We start from the raw sequence: 14169 nt of genomic DNA on the forward strand, positions 1-14169 counted from the left end.
ATCAAGTCAGAAATACACAGCTGTTAGCCTTTTCAGTATGAAGTCATGGATTTGAATACTACCCTTTCAACACCAATCCTTTGGTGTCATTGTCAACATCAGAGCATTGCGCTATATGTGGTAGTCTTGTTTCATCTAGTATTTAATGTCTGGTTACAGTAACGAAAGGAGGTTTCATCAGAAGTGTTCTGTTGTGGGGCACCTGGTGGCTCGGTCGGTGAAGCATCTGACTCTTGATTTCTTTTTTCCTTTGTTTTTTAGTATTTATTTATTTTTAGGAGAGCACAAGCAGAGGAGGGGCAGAGAGAGGGAAGGGGACAGAGGATCTGAAGTGGGCTCTGAGCTGACAGGCTGACAGCAGCGGCCCAATATGGGGCTCGAACTCACGAACCGCAAGATCATGACCTGAGCTGAGGTCAGACACTCAACTGACTGAGGCACCCAGGTGCCCCTGACTCTTGATTTCTGCTCGGGTCATGATCTCACAGTTGGTAGGATTGAGCCTCACATCGGGCTTTGCGCTGGGGGCATGGGGCCTGATTAGAATTCTTTCTCTCTCTCTCTCTCTCTCTCTCTCTCTCTCTCTCTCTCTCTGCCCCTCCCCCTTCTCCCTCCCTCCCTCTCTCTGTCCCCCTTGTCCTCCCTCCCTCTCTCTTCTCTCAAAATAAATAAACATTTTAAAAAAAGAGAGAAGTGTTCTGTTGCACCCATCCCATTCAGTGTCACTCACATTATTCTTAGACTTTTGCTCACTTTGCTGTGCTTTCTTTGAAATTGTGCAAATGAGGAGGTCATGTTATGGTATGTTCTTTGCAGATGGAAGATTCAGAAGGGACAGTGAGACAGATAGGTGCGTTCTCTGAAGGCATCAACAATCTAACGGTAAGTCTATAAAATGAGTTTAAAATGTTAATTCTCCAAGATATGTTTAAAAATAATTCCAAAGGGGGCGCCTGGGTGGCTCAGTCGGGTTGGGCGGCCGACTTCGGCTCAGGTCATGATCTCGCGGTCCGTGAGTTCGAGCCCCGCGTCGGGCTCTGTGCTGACAGCTCAGAGCCTGGAGCCTGCTTCTGGTTCTGTGTCTCCCTCTCTCTCTGACCCTGCCCCATTCATGCTCTGTCTCTCTCTGTCTCAAAAATTAAATAAACGTTAAAAAAAAAATTAAAAAAAAAATCACCCCAAAGGACTACATGTTTCATGGAGGATGTGTAGTTCTGAGCTCATGGCTCCCAGTGTGTGTGACCCCCGTCTCCTTGTTTCCCAGCACATGTTAAAGGAGGACGACATGTTCAGAGACTTCGCCGCCCGTTCCCCCAGTGCCAGCATCACCGACGAGGACTCCAACGTTTAAACCACGGCCCTCAAATGAGCATCAGGAGCCCCTCGCCTTTTCTCCACCTTCTTTCTCAAACACTCACAGAACACATGACAAGCAGCAGATTGTTTACTGTCTATTATTCCAACTTCTCATGTGGAAGTGGAAACCGAAAGCAGGGGGTATGTGCCCGTTCTGAAGACGCCACGAAAAAGGAGACACTGGTGAATGAGACGATAATCGTTTTTCTTCTATTTAATGTACAAATCTGTGATATATTATATTTAAAGTATTGCATTTAATACGAGTGTTTTACCGTCGTGTTGCCATTCCCCTTCACGGTATGCAGGATGTGGGAAGCAGGAAGCAGTCTGTGAATGACTCTGTCACGTCTGCGTCCGTCCGTGTGACAGCACCACAGCCATCAAAGCAGAGCATCGTCTGCTTTCAAAATCAATAGGTGGAGTTTCTTTAAGCATTCAGTGTGCCCGCTAAGTGCCAGCCACACCTCCCCTTGCCTCCCGTGGTCCTTTTTTATATATTTTTTAAAATATGTGTACATATTTAGTACATAGAAAATAGAACTTTTATCTTGTGACATAAGGCAGATGGTGAAAAGCAAACACAGCGATCAGAATGTTCATGGACCAGCTGGTTTCATGGAAAGGTTGGGATGATCTTTCCTTCTCCACAACTGAATTGTAATGCTGTTGATCATTCCAACCAAACTAGTATATCTGAAATACCCCTCCCTTGATGATACATCACAAAATTGTTGAAGAGTTAAGAAGTTCAACCTTAATCTTGGATCCTTTTACCTCCAAAGGAAGAACTCAAGAGACATTTAAATACTCTTAACTTGAATGCATTCAGGAGTTCCCCCAAAATGTAGACATAGAAATGATTTCTGAAGAAACCAAAACAAAACAAAAACCTTTACAGTATTAAAGCTTCTTACTTTCCTCTTTGCTAAATAGTTCATTACATCAAAACACTAACTGTCTACCTTATGTTATTGAACGTACATTTCTCAGGCTATCAATGAATGAGATTTTTTTTTTTTTTAAGAAGCTGAATATTTGGACATTTTGTCCCAGGGTTCAATAATTCTGAGGCTACAACATGAGTTTTATAATGGCTGTATTGCGATATGAAAATGTAGTTCATGATTGATCGCACAGGGCCCAAATATCATTTATCAAGAAATGACTGTTTATCACTTTTTAAGGGGTATTAGAAAAATTATTCTATGTTTTATTCACTACTACATCACTTCTCCTAATAGCCAACCTGGGAAAGACAGGTTTTCACAAACTGGCACCGGGGGAGCAGTTCCATATACGCCAGTGGACGTGCTTATAAATTCTTTTTGAATGTCGGTTGTGTGATCTCGCAAGCTATTAGCAAGTTATCAAGCTTTTCAACAAGGGCCTGTCGAACTAAATTGCTGTTTATTCATTACTAAAATGATTTGATGCTAATAATAATCTTTTGCTCCCCACTAGTCGTTTGGTAACTGTATTGGACTCCTTACATATTAGTGTTTTATTTTAATGCAAACATCTGTCACCATTTGAAAAACAGTTTCTTATCCAAACCTGGTTAACACAATACCAGGAGACTGTTATAGATGCCAAATATTCTTTATTCAGGACAGTGTAACATAACTGATGATTATGTGATAAAGTTCAGATTTTTTTGACGATATATATTTTATTTACGAAATGTTGTACACTGCTGGTATTACCATATGAAAAGAAATAAAGTCAATTGATGATTGCCTCATTTTTGTTGTCTGTGACTTTATTTTCCTTTGTTCAGAATACCCACGGGGCTTTATTTCTGGTGTAGAGAACAGTGACACAAATGCTTTATAATTCACAAACTCCCATACGTTTATTGAGGTGAGGCTTATAGCACGTATCAACAGGTAGAAATGTGAGGACTCAGAGGAATTTCTGTATGAAAGAAAACGGGCTGCTGGGCTGGGGGGGGGGTGAGGAATCACGGCAGAGGGGTTATCGGAAAAGTAAAGGGAAAGGACTCACCAGCAAAGTTGAAGACATTAGTTGTATGGAAGGAGGTGTATGGTTCTTTAAAAAACTGAATGCTACTTTTAATTTAAGTAAAATCTGAAAAGTGGAAACCTGTCTTGGAAGAGATTGCCAAATATTAAAAGTTGAGTGACTAGAACTAGAGAGGAACAGATGTTTTTGGTGAAGGTTAGTTATCTCTCACTTAATAAGCCAGCAGGAATCTGTATGAATACAACACGCCTCATTGGCAAACAGGGAGACCTAACGTGTTTGCTTAGTTGTGTGTAGATATGCTTAGCTACCCCACATAAATGGGGAGTAGGAAAACTGGGCCCACGTTAACAGATGTGACTTCATTGTAAGATTTTGAATCTGGAAAAGAAGTCACTCTGAACGAGGATCACACGTGTGACCTTCGGAAGCAGTCTTGATGGGTTGCAGAGAACATGGGGCAAAAACCATCACAACAGTTGGCTCTGAAAGACGGCACAGAGGTTTTCAGCGTCGGTGAGGTTGTCGGCGAGGCGATAGTCCATGCGGCTGAGAAACTGAAGGACTATCTTGGATTTGAAGATCCTCTGAGCAACCTGTGCCCAGCTTCAAACACTCTGAATGAGATCTTCTTAATCCACTTTGTCACCTTCTGCCAAGAAAAGGGAGTTGATGAGTGGCTCACCACCACCAAGATGTCCAAGCACCAAGCCGTACTGTTTGGGGCAGACTGGATTTGGACTTTCTGGGGATCCGATAAGCAAATAAGGCTGCAGCTGGCAGTGCAGACCCTGCAGATGTCTACTCTTCCTCCTGTGGTTTCTAAGCCTTGTGACTTCTCACATCCAGAACCCGGGCCAGAGGAGCCTTCCAGGAAGAGAAGTAGATTCGATAAGCTGGAAGATTTCTGTAACTTGATAGGAGAAGATTGCCTGGGCCTGTTTATCATCTTTGGTGTGCCAGGAAAGCCCAAAGACATCAGAGGAGTTGTCCTGGACAGTGTCAAAAGTGAGACAGTGAGGGGCCATCTGCCAGGAGCAAAGGCCGTGGCACAATTTGTCCGGGAAACTGAAGACTGTGTCTCCATCAGAGAGCTGCTTGGAAACTGTCTGAGTAAGAAAGATGGGCTGAGAGAGGTGGGCAAGGTTTATATTAGCATCCTCTGAACTGGATGTGCACAATCAGACTGGCCTGTAAGGCAAAAAGAAAAAATATTCTAATAGGCAAGCTCACACACTTGCATCATCCCAGCATGGGATATGTTGTTGGTTTTTTTTTTTTTTTTTTTACACCCACCCTCCATTGAATGAAAATGATCACCTGGGTCAAAAAATATAATGTCATGACTACGGAGAGGGAAAAACCCTGCCTACATTGCAGGGAAAAGTTACAATTTCCTTTATTCAATTATAAAAATGGGAGGAGGGGATAATAAAGTCACCCTTAAAGTTTGATTTGCTTAAAAACTGCGTCTTTGTTTATTATAATAAGTCTAGAACTTGAAAGTGTAAAATATATTTTTACTGCTGCGGTGGAAGGTGGCTGGGGTGAGGTGGTGCCATGCAGTCTCATGGACTACAGAACAGGTTTAATTACATTTACAATACCAGTTTCATTCCAGGACTCCTAGGCAAAACCTCATTCCCCTTTCTTCCCCTAAGATCTGCCTTTGCTCCCAGCTCATCCCCAGCTGCTTTCTCTGTGCACAGAGGATCTTGGTGGGATTCATTTTGGCACTCACTTGAGTGTCAGCTTTTTCTAGGATTTAAACACAGTGACCCCTATAGCAATCCCTTGTAATGATGATTAACATTTGTTTAGTATTTGCAGTAAGTAAAGTGTATTCACTTATAAAAACCATCTTTGCTTAAAAGCCTGGGTAGAATTCTAGTACTTTAAGGGAGGAAAACTAACAGCAGAAGCAAAAAAAATGCTTAAAAGTGAAAATGAAAGATTCACTCACATGACTGGTAAATGATTATATGTTAGGCCCTGTCCTGTGCCTTTCCAATCCAGTAGTAAAAAGAACAAAGTCCCTGCTCTTGGGCAGTCTCTCTTTTAATGGTGGAAGGATATCCATAAGCAAATATATGTGTATATACTTTAAAAAGTATATCGGGTGTTATGTGAAAATAAAGCGTGGATAAAGGGATCGAGGGTGAGGACGTGCTACTTTATATGGGGTGGGTAAGGGAGACCTCTGAGAAGGGGGTAATTGACCAGAGGTCTCAATGAAGAGGGAAAGCATCAGAGCAGATAAATCTGGGAAAGAATGTTCTAGGCTTAGGCAAAGGGCTTTAACAGGAGTGGTTTTAAGCGGTTTTAAGCCCTAGGCAAAGGGCTAAAACAGGAGTGGAGTTGATGTGATTGAAGCACATACTTGTAGGACTTGATTTTATTCTGAGTGATAAAGGGAGAGAAATGCATCGATCTGCTTTACAATTCAAAACCCTCACTTGATTGCTGGCTGGAGACTAGATTGTGGGGAGGAAAGAGTGAAAGCAGAGCCCAGGGAGCAGCTAGGAAGCTATTATAATAAGAGGGAAAAGGATCAAAGTGGTATAGGAGGAGGGATGAAAAGGTCAGATCTAGGAATAGTTGAAGGTAAAACTTACAGCGTTTGCTGATGATTGGATGAAGAATATGAAATGCATCACAATTAGAATGCTGTCTTTCCAAATTTCTTAAATATTACGGATGTATGCAAAGGAAGAAATAAAGCCATGCACTTTGTGCCTGGAAGGTTAGAATACCCAATTAATGTTTCCTTGGCATATAGTGACCCCTATCTGTAGCAATGCTGTGTAGAGTAAGCTATCAAGAAAGTAATTAGTATAGTAAAAACAACCTTCAGCTTGAAATCAGATGTAGGTTTGAGTTGAGTTATCTAAAGAGCAGAGTCTGGTGACTTAACTCTTTGTTTTCTTATTTGTAAATGGGACTTAGTTCAACTAATACAAAGGAGACAATGCTTGTGACGACATTTTCTATACTAAATTGTAAGCTGATGAAAATGTCGAAGACTCTAATAATACAAATTATAAATATTCATGTTCTAAACAGCTGGAAGATATAAGTCAAAGGCTTACCATGTCTTTTTTAAAATTTTTACTTATTTACTTTTAAGTTTATTTACTTTGAGACAGAGATAGTGGGGGAGAGGCCGAGAGAGAGGGGACAGAGAGAATTCCAAGCAGGCTCTGCACTGTTAATGCAGAGCCTGACATGGGGCTCGAACCCATGAACCGTGAGATCATAAGTGAAACTTTCCCTGATTTAAGATAGTACATTTTTTTAAAAATGTGTATTTTGCTGTAAAAAGGGACAGAAGTATACAAAGTTAAGGCTTCAGGAATCTCACCTCCTCTTTCCACATCTATTCCCTCCAGTTTGCTGTTACTTTACAGAACATGTACTGCATATTAAAAATATTTTACACAAATGGAATTATATGATCCATAACCTGCATTTTTTAAAACAACTATATACTTTGGACAATACTCCATGCTAATCAATTTATACCCACTCAGGCCTCTTTAAGGCTGACATCAGTGATTTTCAATCCTGCCTATATATTAGGTTCACTTGGGAAACTTAAAAGCAAAACCAAAAACCCAATGCATTTCAGAGTGAGGGCCTAGACAAGTTTTCTTAAATGTCTTGAGGTAATTATAATATGCAGTCAGGATTAGGTTTCCACGTGTGCAAATAGCACTCTGTGTTGTATGTATATACCTTAAAATATTTAAGCAATATTATTTTGATGGATATTTAGATTTCAAGGTCCATTCACATACCTGGATATTGTCTATTAACCATGCTTGTAAGTAAACATTCTCCATTCACTCACTTTTTAGAAAGATGATGGTTTTGACCAAAAGCTCTCTGACAGAAAGTCATCAGATTAATCTATGGTTTAAATATAATAACCCATTATCAAAAACCTTAATATTTAAAATTATTCCACATGGGACTGGCTGCATAATTTGTGGAGCCCCGTATGAACTGAAGACGTGTGGCCCTTTGTTTTAAAATTGTCAATAATTTCAGGGCACCTGGGTGGCTCAGTCTGTTAAGCATCTGTCTTCGGCCCAGGTCACGATCTCACAGTTCGTGAGTTTCAGCCCCATATCGGGATCTCTGCCATCAGCACAGACCCTGCTTCAAATCTTCTCCCCCACCCCCCTCTACCCCTTCCCTGCTCACTCAAAAATAATTTAAAAAATTTAAATTGTCAATAACTTCAAGACAGGGATAGCAGAACTCTAAGCCAAACACGGGGTTCCTCTAAGTGTGAGTTGCATGCCCATGACCCCATTTGTCTTCTTCAATATGTTGAATTATTTGGTCATGAAAGCCGAAGATTTTTATCATAAGTGAGTGCACTTTTAAGAATTTTTCCAACTGAAAAATTATGTAATTCTTAGTGACTCCAATGTGCATGCTTTATTCTTTTTTTTTTTTTTTTAAGTTTATTTATTTTGAGAGAGAGAAAGAGAGGGAGAGAATCCCAAGCAGGTTCTGCACTGTCAGTGTGGAACCAGACGGGGGGCTCAAACACAAACCGGTGAGATCATGACCTGAGCCAGTCAAGAGTCAGATGCTTTACCCACTGAGCCACCCAGGCACCCCTACATGCTTTATTCTTTACACTGCATTGAAACATTATTATTGCCTGTGGACAGCATTACAAATGAGATAACTCTAATATAGAATGAACCTTATTGTACTTGATGCTTAGGAAAACAATCACTATTTCTCTAGCTCCTCTAACTCTGGTCATGTCTGTCCACTAATGTCTTACAGAGACAGTACAACAAAAAGGAAACACAGGAAGGCAGAGTGAGGACCTAAGACTCAACTTCTTGCTCAGAAATTGAGAAATCTCTGAATATAAACTAATTCCATAAGGATTCATACTTCTTTTGTCCCTAAATTTGTATGGGATAGGTCTTGCACTTCATCCTACTGAAACATACATACTGGAGAGAGCAAAAATGGCTGCTGTATTGACCCTGAGATTAATTCCAGTGGCCACTATTTATATTCTGCCTTTTGAAACATAACTACTTAATCACAACAGTCTTGAGGAAAATATTATTGTTCCCATTTTCCACAAAATTGAAGCTCAGACATGTTAGGTAGATTTTCCCCAGATCACAATGAAACAGAGCCTGGATTCCAGCCTATCTATCTGACTAAAAGGCCATGCTTTGAATCTTAAAAAGAGGAGAGGGTAGAACACCAAGTGAAGACAGAAGGAGACTGGAGTCCTGTGTGTACAAGCCAAGGGCTGCCAGGAAACCATCAGAAGCGAGGAGGGAGGCATAAACAGATTCTCTTTCAGAATCTCCAGAAGGAACTGTTAAACCTTATTTTTAAATTTTTTAAAAATACTTATTTTTGAGAGAGAGACACAATGTGAGCAGGTGAGGGGCAGACAGAGTGGAAGACACAGGGTCCCAGGCAGGCTCCAAGCTCTGAGCTGTCAGCACAGAGCCCGATGTGGGGCTGGAACCCACGAACCGTGAAATCATGACCTGAGCCGAAGTCAGGCGCTTAAGGTGCTTAACCGACTGAACTACCCAGGTGCCCAGAGTTTTGGATGTATTAACTTGATTAGGATCAACCCAGCCACGTAAAAATGAAGTCAAGTTTTAAACTCAAGTAATCTGGCTCAAGAGGCTATCCATTTAACTACTATCAGATACTGCCTCGCCCTTAGAGTATATCACTTGCACCAGCTCAAGGCTTCTTTAAACCAAGAAAGTGTGTGGATAAGCAGCAACTGCAAAGGAGCAGGGCCCTAACATAAACTGCCAGGCTCCTGGGCTATCTGAAATCCCACCCAGACCACATTTGCCCTCTGTAAGCCACATTTCCCTCATCTCTTACGGTCCTCTTGGGACTGACCGCTTCGATTCCTTTTTCAACCTTGTTGTTTTCATTACTTTTTCCTATTTGGGGGCTACCTTCTTGCACATTTAACTCCAGCTCTGACTTTGCAGGCCCACGTGTTTTCTGTTTCTTCCCCCTGGGGGCGGGGCAAGCCGAAGCGAACATGCGCGGTAGCGGCCGCACACCCTCCCCTTAACTCCAGGCTGCGCTTGTCCCATCCGGCTTGCCGTCGTCGCAGCCATGGCGGCCGCCACACTCCCCGCGTGGCTGGCGTTGCAGCCAGCGGCCAGGACCCTGCGTGCCTTCTGCACCGCCGTGTCTCCGGCCACCCGCTCTGCGATACCAAGCCCGCGTGAGTGTCTGTTGCGTCGCCTCCGGGCTTTGGGGGAGAGAGGGCGGCATACCGAACCCATGATGGCCACCGCGGTGGCAGAGGCCCTGCCGCCTGGGGGAAAGCCGGTACGTCCTCTGCTAGCCTGCCGCTGGCCCTCCCGGTAGGAAAGCCGCAGGTGTGGGTCTGACCTCTGCGCCCGTGTCGCCGGGTTCCTAGTCGCCGATTTCTGCTTCTGGGTGCTCTGGGCGTGGCGAGCTTGCTCCCTCCCTCCCCCGTCACCTGCGCGCTTCCTGGTGCTCCCTTGCGCGGCCTTTGGCACGGGGTCACTCCAGTTACCAGTGCTCGGTGATGTTTGTTGGGCAGTGTTGAACCACGGATTTTCCCGAACGTTAAGAGAAGCATACAGTTGTCCCTGAACAAACTGCAGCTCTGAATTCCAGCCTTAGCTATGCCACCAAATGGGATGACCTTCATTCAACAGGCATTATTGAGATAACCTTCATTCAAGATACCGTTCTTGCCTTGGAGGAGTCTGTGGAAAAGACAGATTTGTTAACGGAATCATACTGTGAAGTATGAGGTGTTGTAACGGAAGCATGAATAGAGTAACAGGGGTTTTGAGGATGAGCTCACAAGAGTCACGGAAAGCTTAGTCAGGAAGGGGGCATGTCCTGTGCTATCCCTGATACCTTCTAAAACATCTCTCATTTTCGTATAACCAACAGTTTAGTCTAGGCCACCATCTCTCACTTTTACAGTAGTTTCTTTACTGCTCCCTGTTTCTGCCCTTGTTCTCCTACATTGAATTCTCACAGCAACCAGAGTGAAGTATTCAAAAAGTGAATCTTAGCTTGCCACTCCCTTGTTCAAAATCAGGAAAAGGTTTCTCATTGCTTAAGATGTGATAAATTCCTTAACTTGTCAGAGTGGCTCCGTAGTCTTAATGCATGGCTCTTTTATTAGATTTTTTTATTCCTTCGGTACTGTGTGCTAGGTAGTGTTATACGGGGATATAGCAAGGTCTCTCACCTAATGAAGTTTACATTCTTTTAGGAAATCCAACTATAAACAAAACAATGTCAGTACAATGTCAGGTGGTGATTGATTAGTGTTATGAAGAAAAATAAAGCAGGGTATTGAGAACGATGGATTGGAGGAGTACTGGTTATAGAGTAGGAAAAGATTGGGTAGTCAGGAAAGACCTCCCTGGAGAAGCGACATTTGAGCAGAACCCGTGGTGGTGTGTATGTGTTTGTGTGTGGAGGGAACTGCAACTGCAAGGGACCAGGAGTGAAAGGAGCTTAGGGGTGTGATCAAGGAACAGAAAGAAAGTCAACTTGGAGGTGAGTGAACTCAGGAGACTGGTAAGTAATGATCTGATCCCCCAAAGGCTTTTAGGCATTTGGCTTGGATTTTATTATAAGTTTGGTATTCTACTGGAAGGTTTTGAACACGGAAGTGATACAATGTAATTTATCTTTTAAAAGATCACTGACTGCGGTATGGAGACCCAACTTTAGGGGGAAAAGAATGGAATCCAGGAGAGATCAGTTTGGAAGCTATTGCAGTAGTCCAAATGAAATGATGGTGAGTTAGATTGAGGTGATAGCAGAGAAGGTGGTGTGGTTGAATGTGGGATATATTTTGAAGGTATAGCTAAGGGGACTTACTGATGGATTTGGTATTTGATGAGGCATGAGGAAAAGTCTTAGGAAGCATGTTAGATTTTTGTCCTGAGCAATTGGATGAATGGGGATATCATTTACAGGGATTGGGAAGACTGGAATAAGAAATCAAGAGCTCTGTCAATGATGTGTTATAGTTGAGGTGCCTATTGAATATTTCCAGCCTCTTTTCTCAGTGCATTTTCTGTTCTCTTCTTAAATTTCAACCATACTGAACTTTTTAATATTGATTTTCCATTTCCCCTTTCTTCATAGGATACTTTCTCTCACTTGCCTGTTCCCAGGGTTACCTCCTGCTCATCCTTAAGGTTTTAGCTTAAAGTCCAGTTCTTCAGGGAGATTTCCCCCAACTAATTGACTGAGTTTGGTCCCCTGCTATTTGTTGTCATTAATATTTATGACTTTATTGAAATTACTTGATAAATAGTTATCTTATTTGACAACGTCTACATTCTGTGAGAGCAGGGTCTGTGTCTCTCTTGCTCATTGCTGCTTTCTCAGTTTCTGGTACACAATATCACTGAAATGATTTTTGAATGAATAAATAAATTACTATCACAGAATGAGTAAGAATTTGTCCGATGAACGGGTGCTTGGGTGGCTCAACTAAGCATCCGACTTCAGTTCAGGTCATGATCTCACAGTTCACAGGTTTGAGTCCCATGTCAGGCTCTGCTGACAGCTTAGAGCCTGGAGCCTGCTTCAGATTCTGTGTCTCCCTCTCTCTCTCCCCCTCCCCTGCTCATACTCTGTCTCTCTCTCTAAAAAATAAATAAACATTTTTTTTTTTAATTAAAAAAAAAAAAAAGGATTTGTCAGCTGAAGACAGAAACCAGGCAGAGGGAAAGGAGGCACATTCCAGGTAGAGAAAACATTAGGTTTGGAGAAAGTCCAAAGGGTCTGGTACTAGAAGTTCAGTGTAACTGTGGGACCTTGTGAAGGGAGATGAAGTTAGAGATAGAAGTGGTTCAGAGTGTGAAGAGTCTTGTGTGCTGTGCTATTGTCACCCTGACTCTTCGATCCTTAGTTTTCTTGGCTGTAAATTACCTCTAAATAAGGATAATAATAGTACTTAACAGTTATTGTGAACAGTAAGATTAAATGAGATAAGAGTGAAAAGTATGTAGCATAGTGTATGGCATGTGAAAGTGCTAAATAATTATAGCCATTATTACTGTAATGTAGCAAAACATTTATTTAGAGAGGCATAAGGTAGTATTATGAAAGGTATATACTGTAAGTAATTTGCCCTCTTCTATAGGTATGTGACTTATTAGGAACGGCTATGAGTTTTACTGTTATTGGCATTATTGTAACATTGGCAGTTCTGGGGGCACCTAGGTGGCTCAGTCGGTTAAGTGTCCCACTTTGGCTCAGGTCATGATCTCGTGGTCCATGAGTTCCAGCCCTGCATCGGGCTCTGTGGCTGACAGCTCAGAGCCTGGAGCCTGCTTCGTATTCTGTGCCTCCCTCTTTCTCTCTCTGTCCCTCCCCTGCTCATGTTCTCTCTCTCAAAATAATAAACGTTAAAAAAAAAAATTTCAAATCAGTTATCTTTAAAAATGCAGCATAGTTATTTCTAACTAGATGTTTTAACTTGGAAAAGTGAGTTAATTTGACTATAGACTTTAGAATTTATTGAAAATATTTCATTAGATGATAAATTCACTATATCATCAGTCACAATATACTTTATGTTTAAATAACTTGGGAATTTTCCTAAATATTTCTGACTTTTCATTTTCATTAAGATGAGTTAGTCCCAAGCTCACAGAAAATGGATTATTGTTTCCTTTTTGTATTACTGAATACCTGAAATTATCTGAGAGTTACAGGATTATCATCAGTGTTGAACAGTCTGCATTATACAGTTCTCTGTAACTATTATGTTGTCTTCTAGGTACAGCAGGCAGAACATCCAGATATGAAAGACCACTGAGAAGAAAGGTAAACAATTAATGTTGTCTACTATATACTATCGTAATGGTTTCTGAAGTTCTAAAATGAGACAGATATTCATGATGAGGCAGAAGGGTGCTGCCCAAGAAGGCTTTCAAAGGGGGTGTTTATATGGTGACTGCCAGAGCCTTGTCTGCAGTCTTGGACTGCTTTTTGTCAGTACTCCAGGAATGGATCATCTTTGAGAAGTGAGCTCACTCATACACTCCCAGGAAATAGGTATATAAACTAGAATATAGACTTATTTTTGATGATGCCTTTAATAATCATGAAGTCTGGGATGTGTATATTAATCAAACCAGTTTGGTTTCACCCTGTCGGCAACTCTATGGAAGAATCCAAATTATTAGGTCACTTGTTGAGTATGAACAGAGGCATATTATTAGATGGAAGTTAAATGGCTAAATTGCACCGAATTATAATTATCTAGAGTAGTTATTTTCACAGGAATATTCCCTGCTTCTAGGACATACACTACACTGGTTTTGATACTGCTTTGTATGGCATTGCCAAGTTTTGCTTTCTTCAACCCTTCTTATGTATGCTGGCCATGCCCTTCTAATAAATACAGTTTTTATTTTTTTTTATTTAAAAAAAATTTTTTTTAACGTTTATTTATTTTTGAGACAGAGAGAGACGGAGCATGAACGGGAGAGGGTCAGAGAGAGAGAGAGGGAGACACAGAATCTTAAACAGGCTCCAGGATCCGAGCTGTCAGCACAGAGCCCAACGCAGGGCTCGAACTCACGAACTGCGAGATCATGACCTGAGCCGAAGTTGGATGCTTAACCGACTGAGCCACCCAGGCGCCCCAATGAATACAGTTTTTAAAAAAATATGTGTATGTTAATGTGATTGACTAAACTATCATATAGCTATCCTCTGGGACAGAGTCATAATTTCTCATTATGTATTTATTCAGCTAATTTCACCCTAATTTACTTATTTCCA

General features: G+C 41.6%; 3 protein-coding genes across 16 annotated transcripts in view; all 3 read left to right on the forward strand.

Annotated features, from left to right (window-relative positions):
- Positions 1-3100, forward strand: part of PPFIBP1 (PPFIA binding protein 1) — a 179917-nt gene extending 176817 nt beyond the window's left edge. For all 11 annotated transcript variants that reach the window (XM_011283858.3, XM_045061589.1, XM_011283855.3 and 8 more), the window contains 2 exons: positions 817-882; positions 1265-3100. In XM_011283858.3, the coding sequence (XP_011282160.2) occupies positions 817-882; positions 1265-1351 (153 nt within the window). In that variant the 3' untranslated portion in view covers positions 1352-3100. The remainder of the gene's footprint in view (positions 1-816; positions 883-1264) is intronic.
- Positions 3101-3797: 697 nt separating this feature from the next.
- Positions 3798-4508, forward strand: REP15 (RAB15 effector protein). The gene has a single exon (XM_003988521.6). The coding sequence runs from the start codon at positions 3798-3800 to the stop codon at positions 4506-4508; it is 711 nt and encodes a 236-aa protein (XP_003988570.1).
- Positions 4509-9433: 4925 nt separating this feature from the next.
- Positions 9434-14169, forward strand: part of MRPS35 (mitochondrial ribosomal protein S35) — a 46818-nt gene continuing 42082 nt past the window's right edge. For 2 of the 4 annotated variants that reach the window (XM_006933585.5, XM_019834743.3), the window contains exons 1-2: positions 9434-9592; positions 13160-13206. In XM_006933585.5, coding sequence (XP_006933647.2) covers positions 9481-9592; positions 13160-13206 — 159 coding nt within the window. In that variant the 5' untranslated portion in view covers positions 9434-9480. Of the gene's footprint in view, positions 9593-9683; positions 9700-11061; positions 11162-13159; positions 13207-14169 lie in introns of those variants that run through there. The other 2 variants (XM_006933586.5, XM_023256887.2) reach the window with 2 other exon arrangements.

Source organism: Felis catus, chromosome B4, assembly GCF_018350175.1.
Source record: "Felis catus isolate Fca126 chromosome B4, F.catus_Fca126_mat1.0, whole genome shotgun sequence".
Lineage (NCBI taxonomy): Eukaryota > Metazoa > Chordata > Mammalia > Carnivora > Felidae > Felis > Felis catus.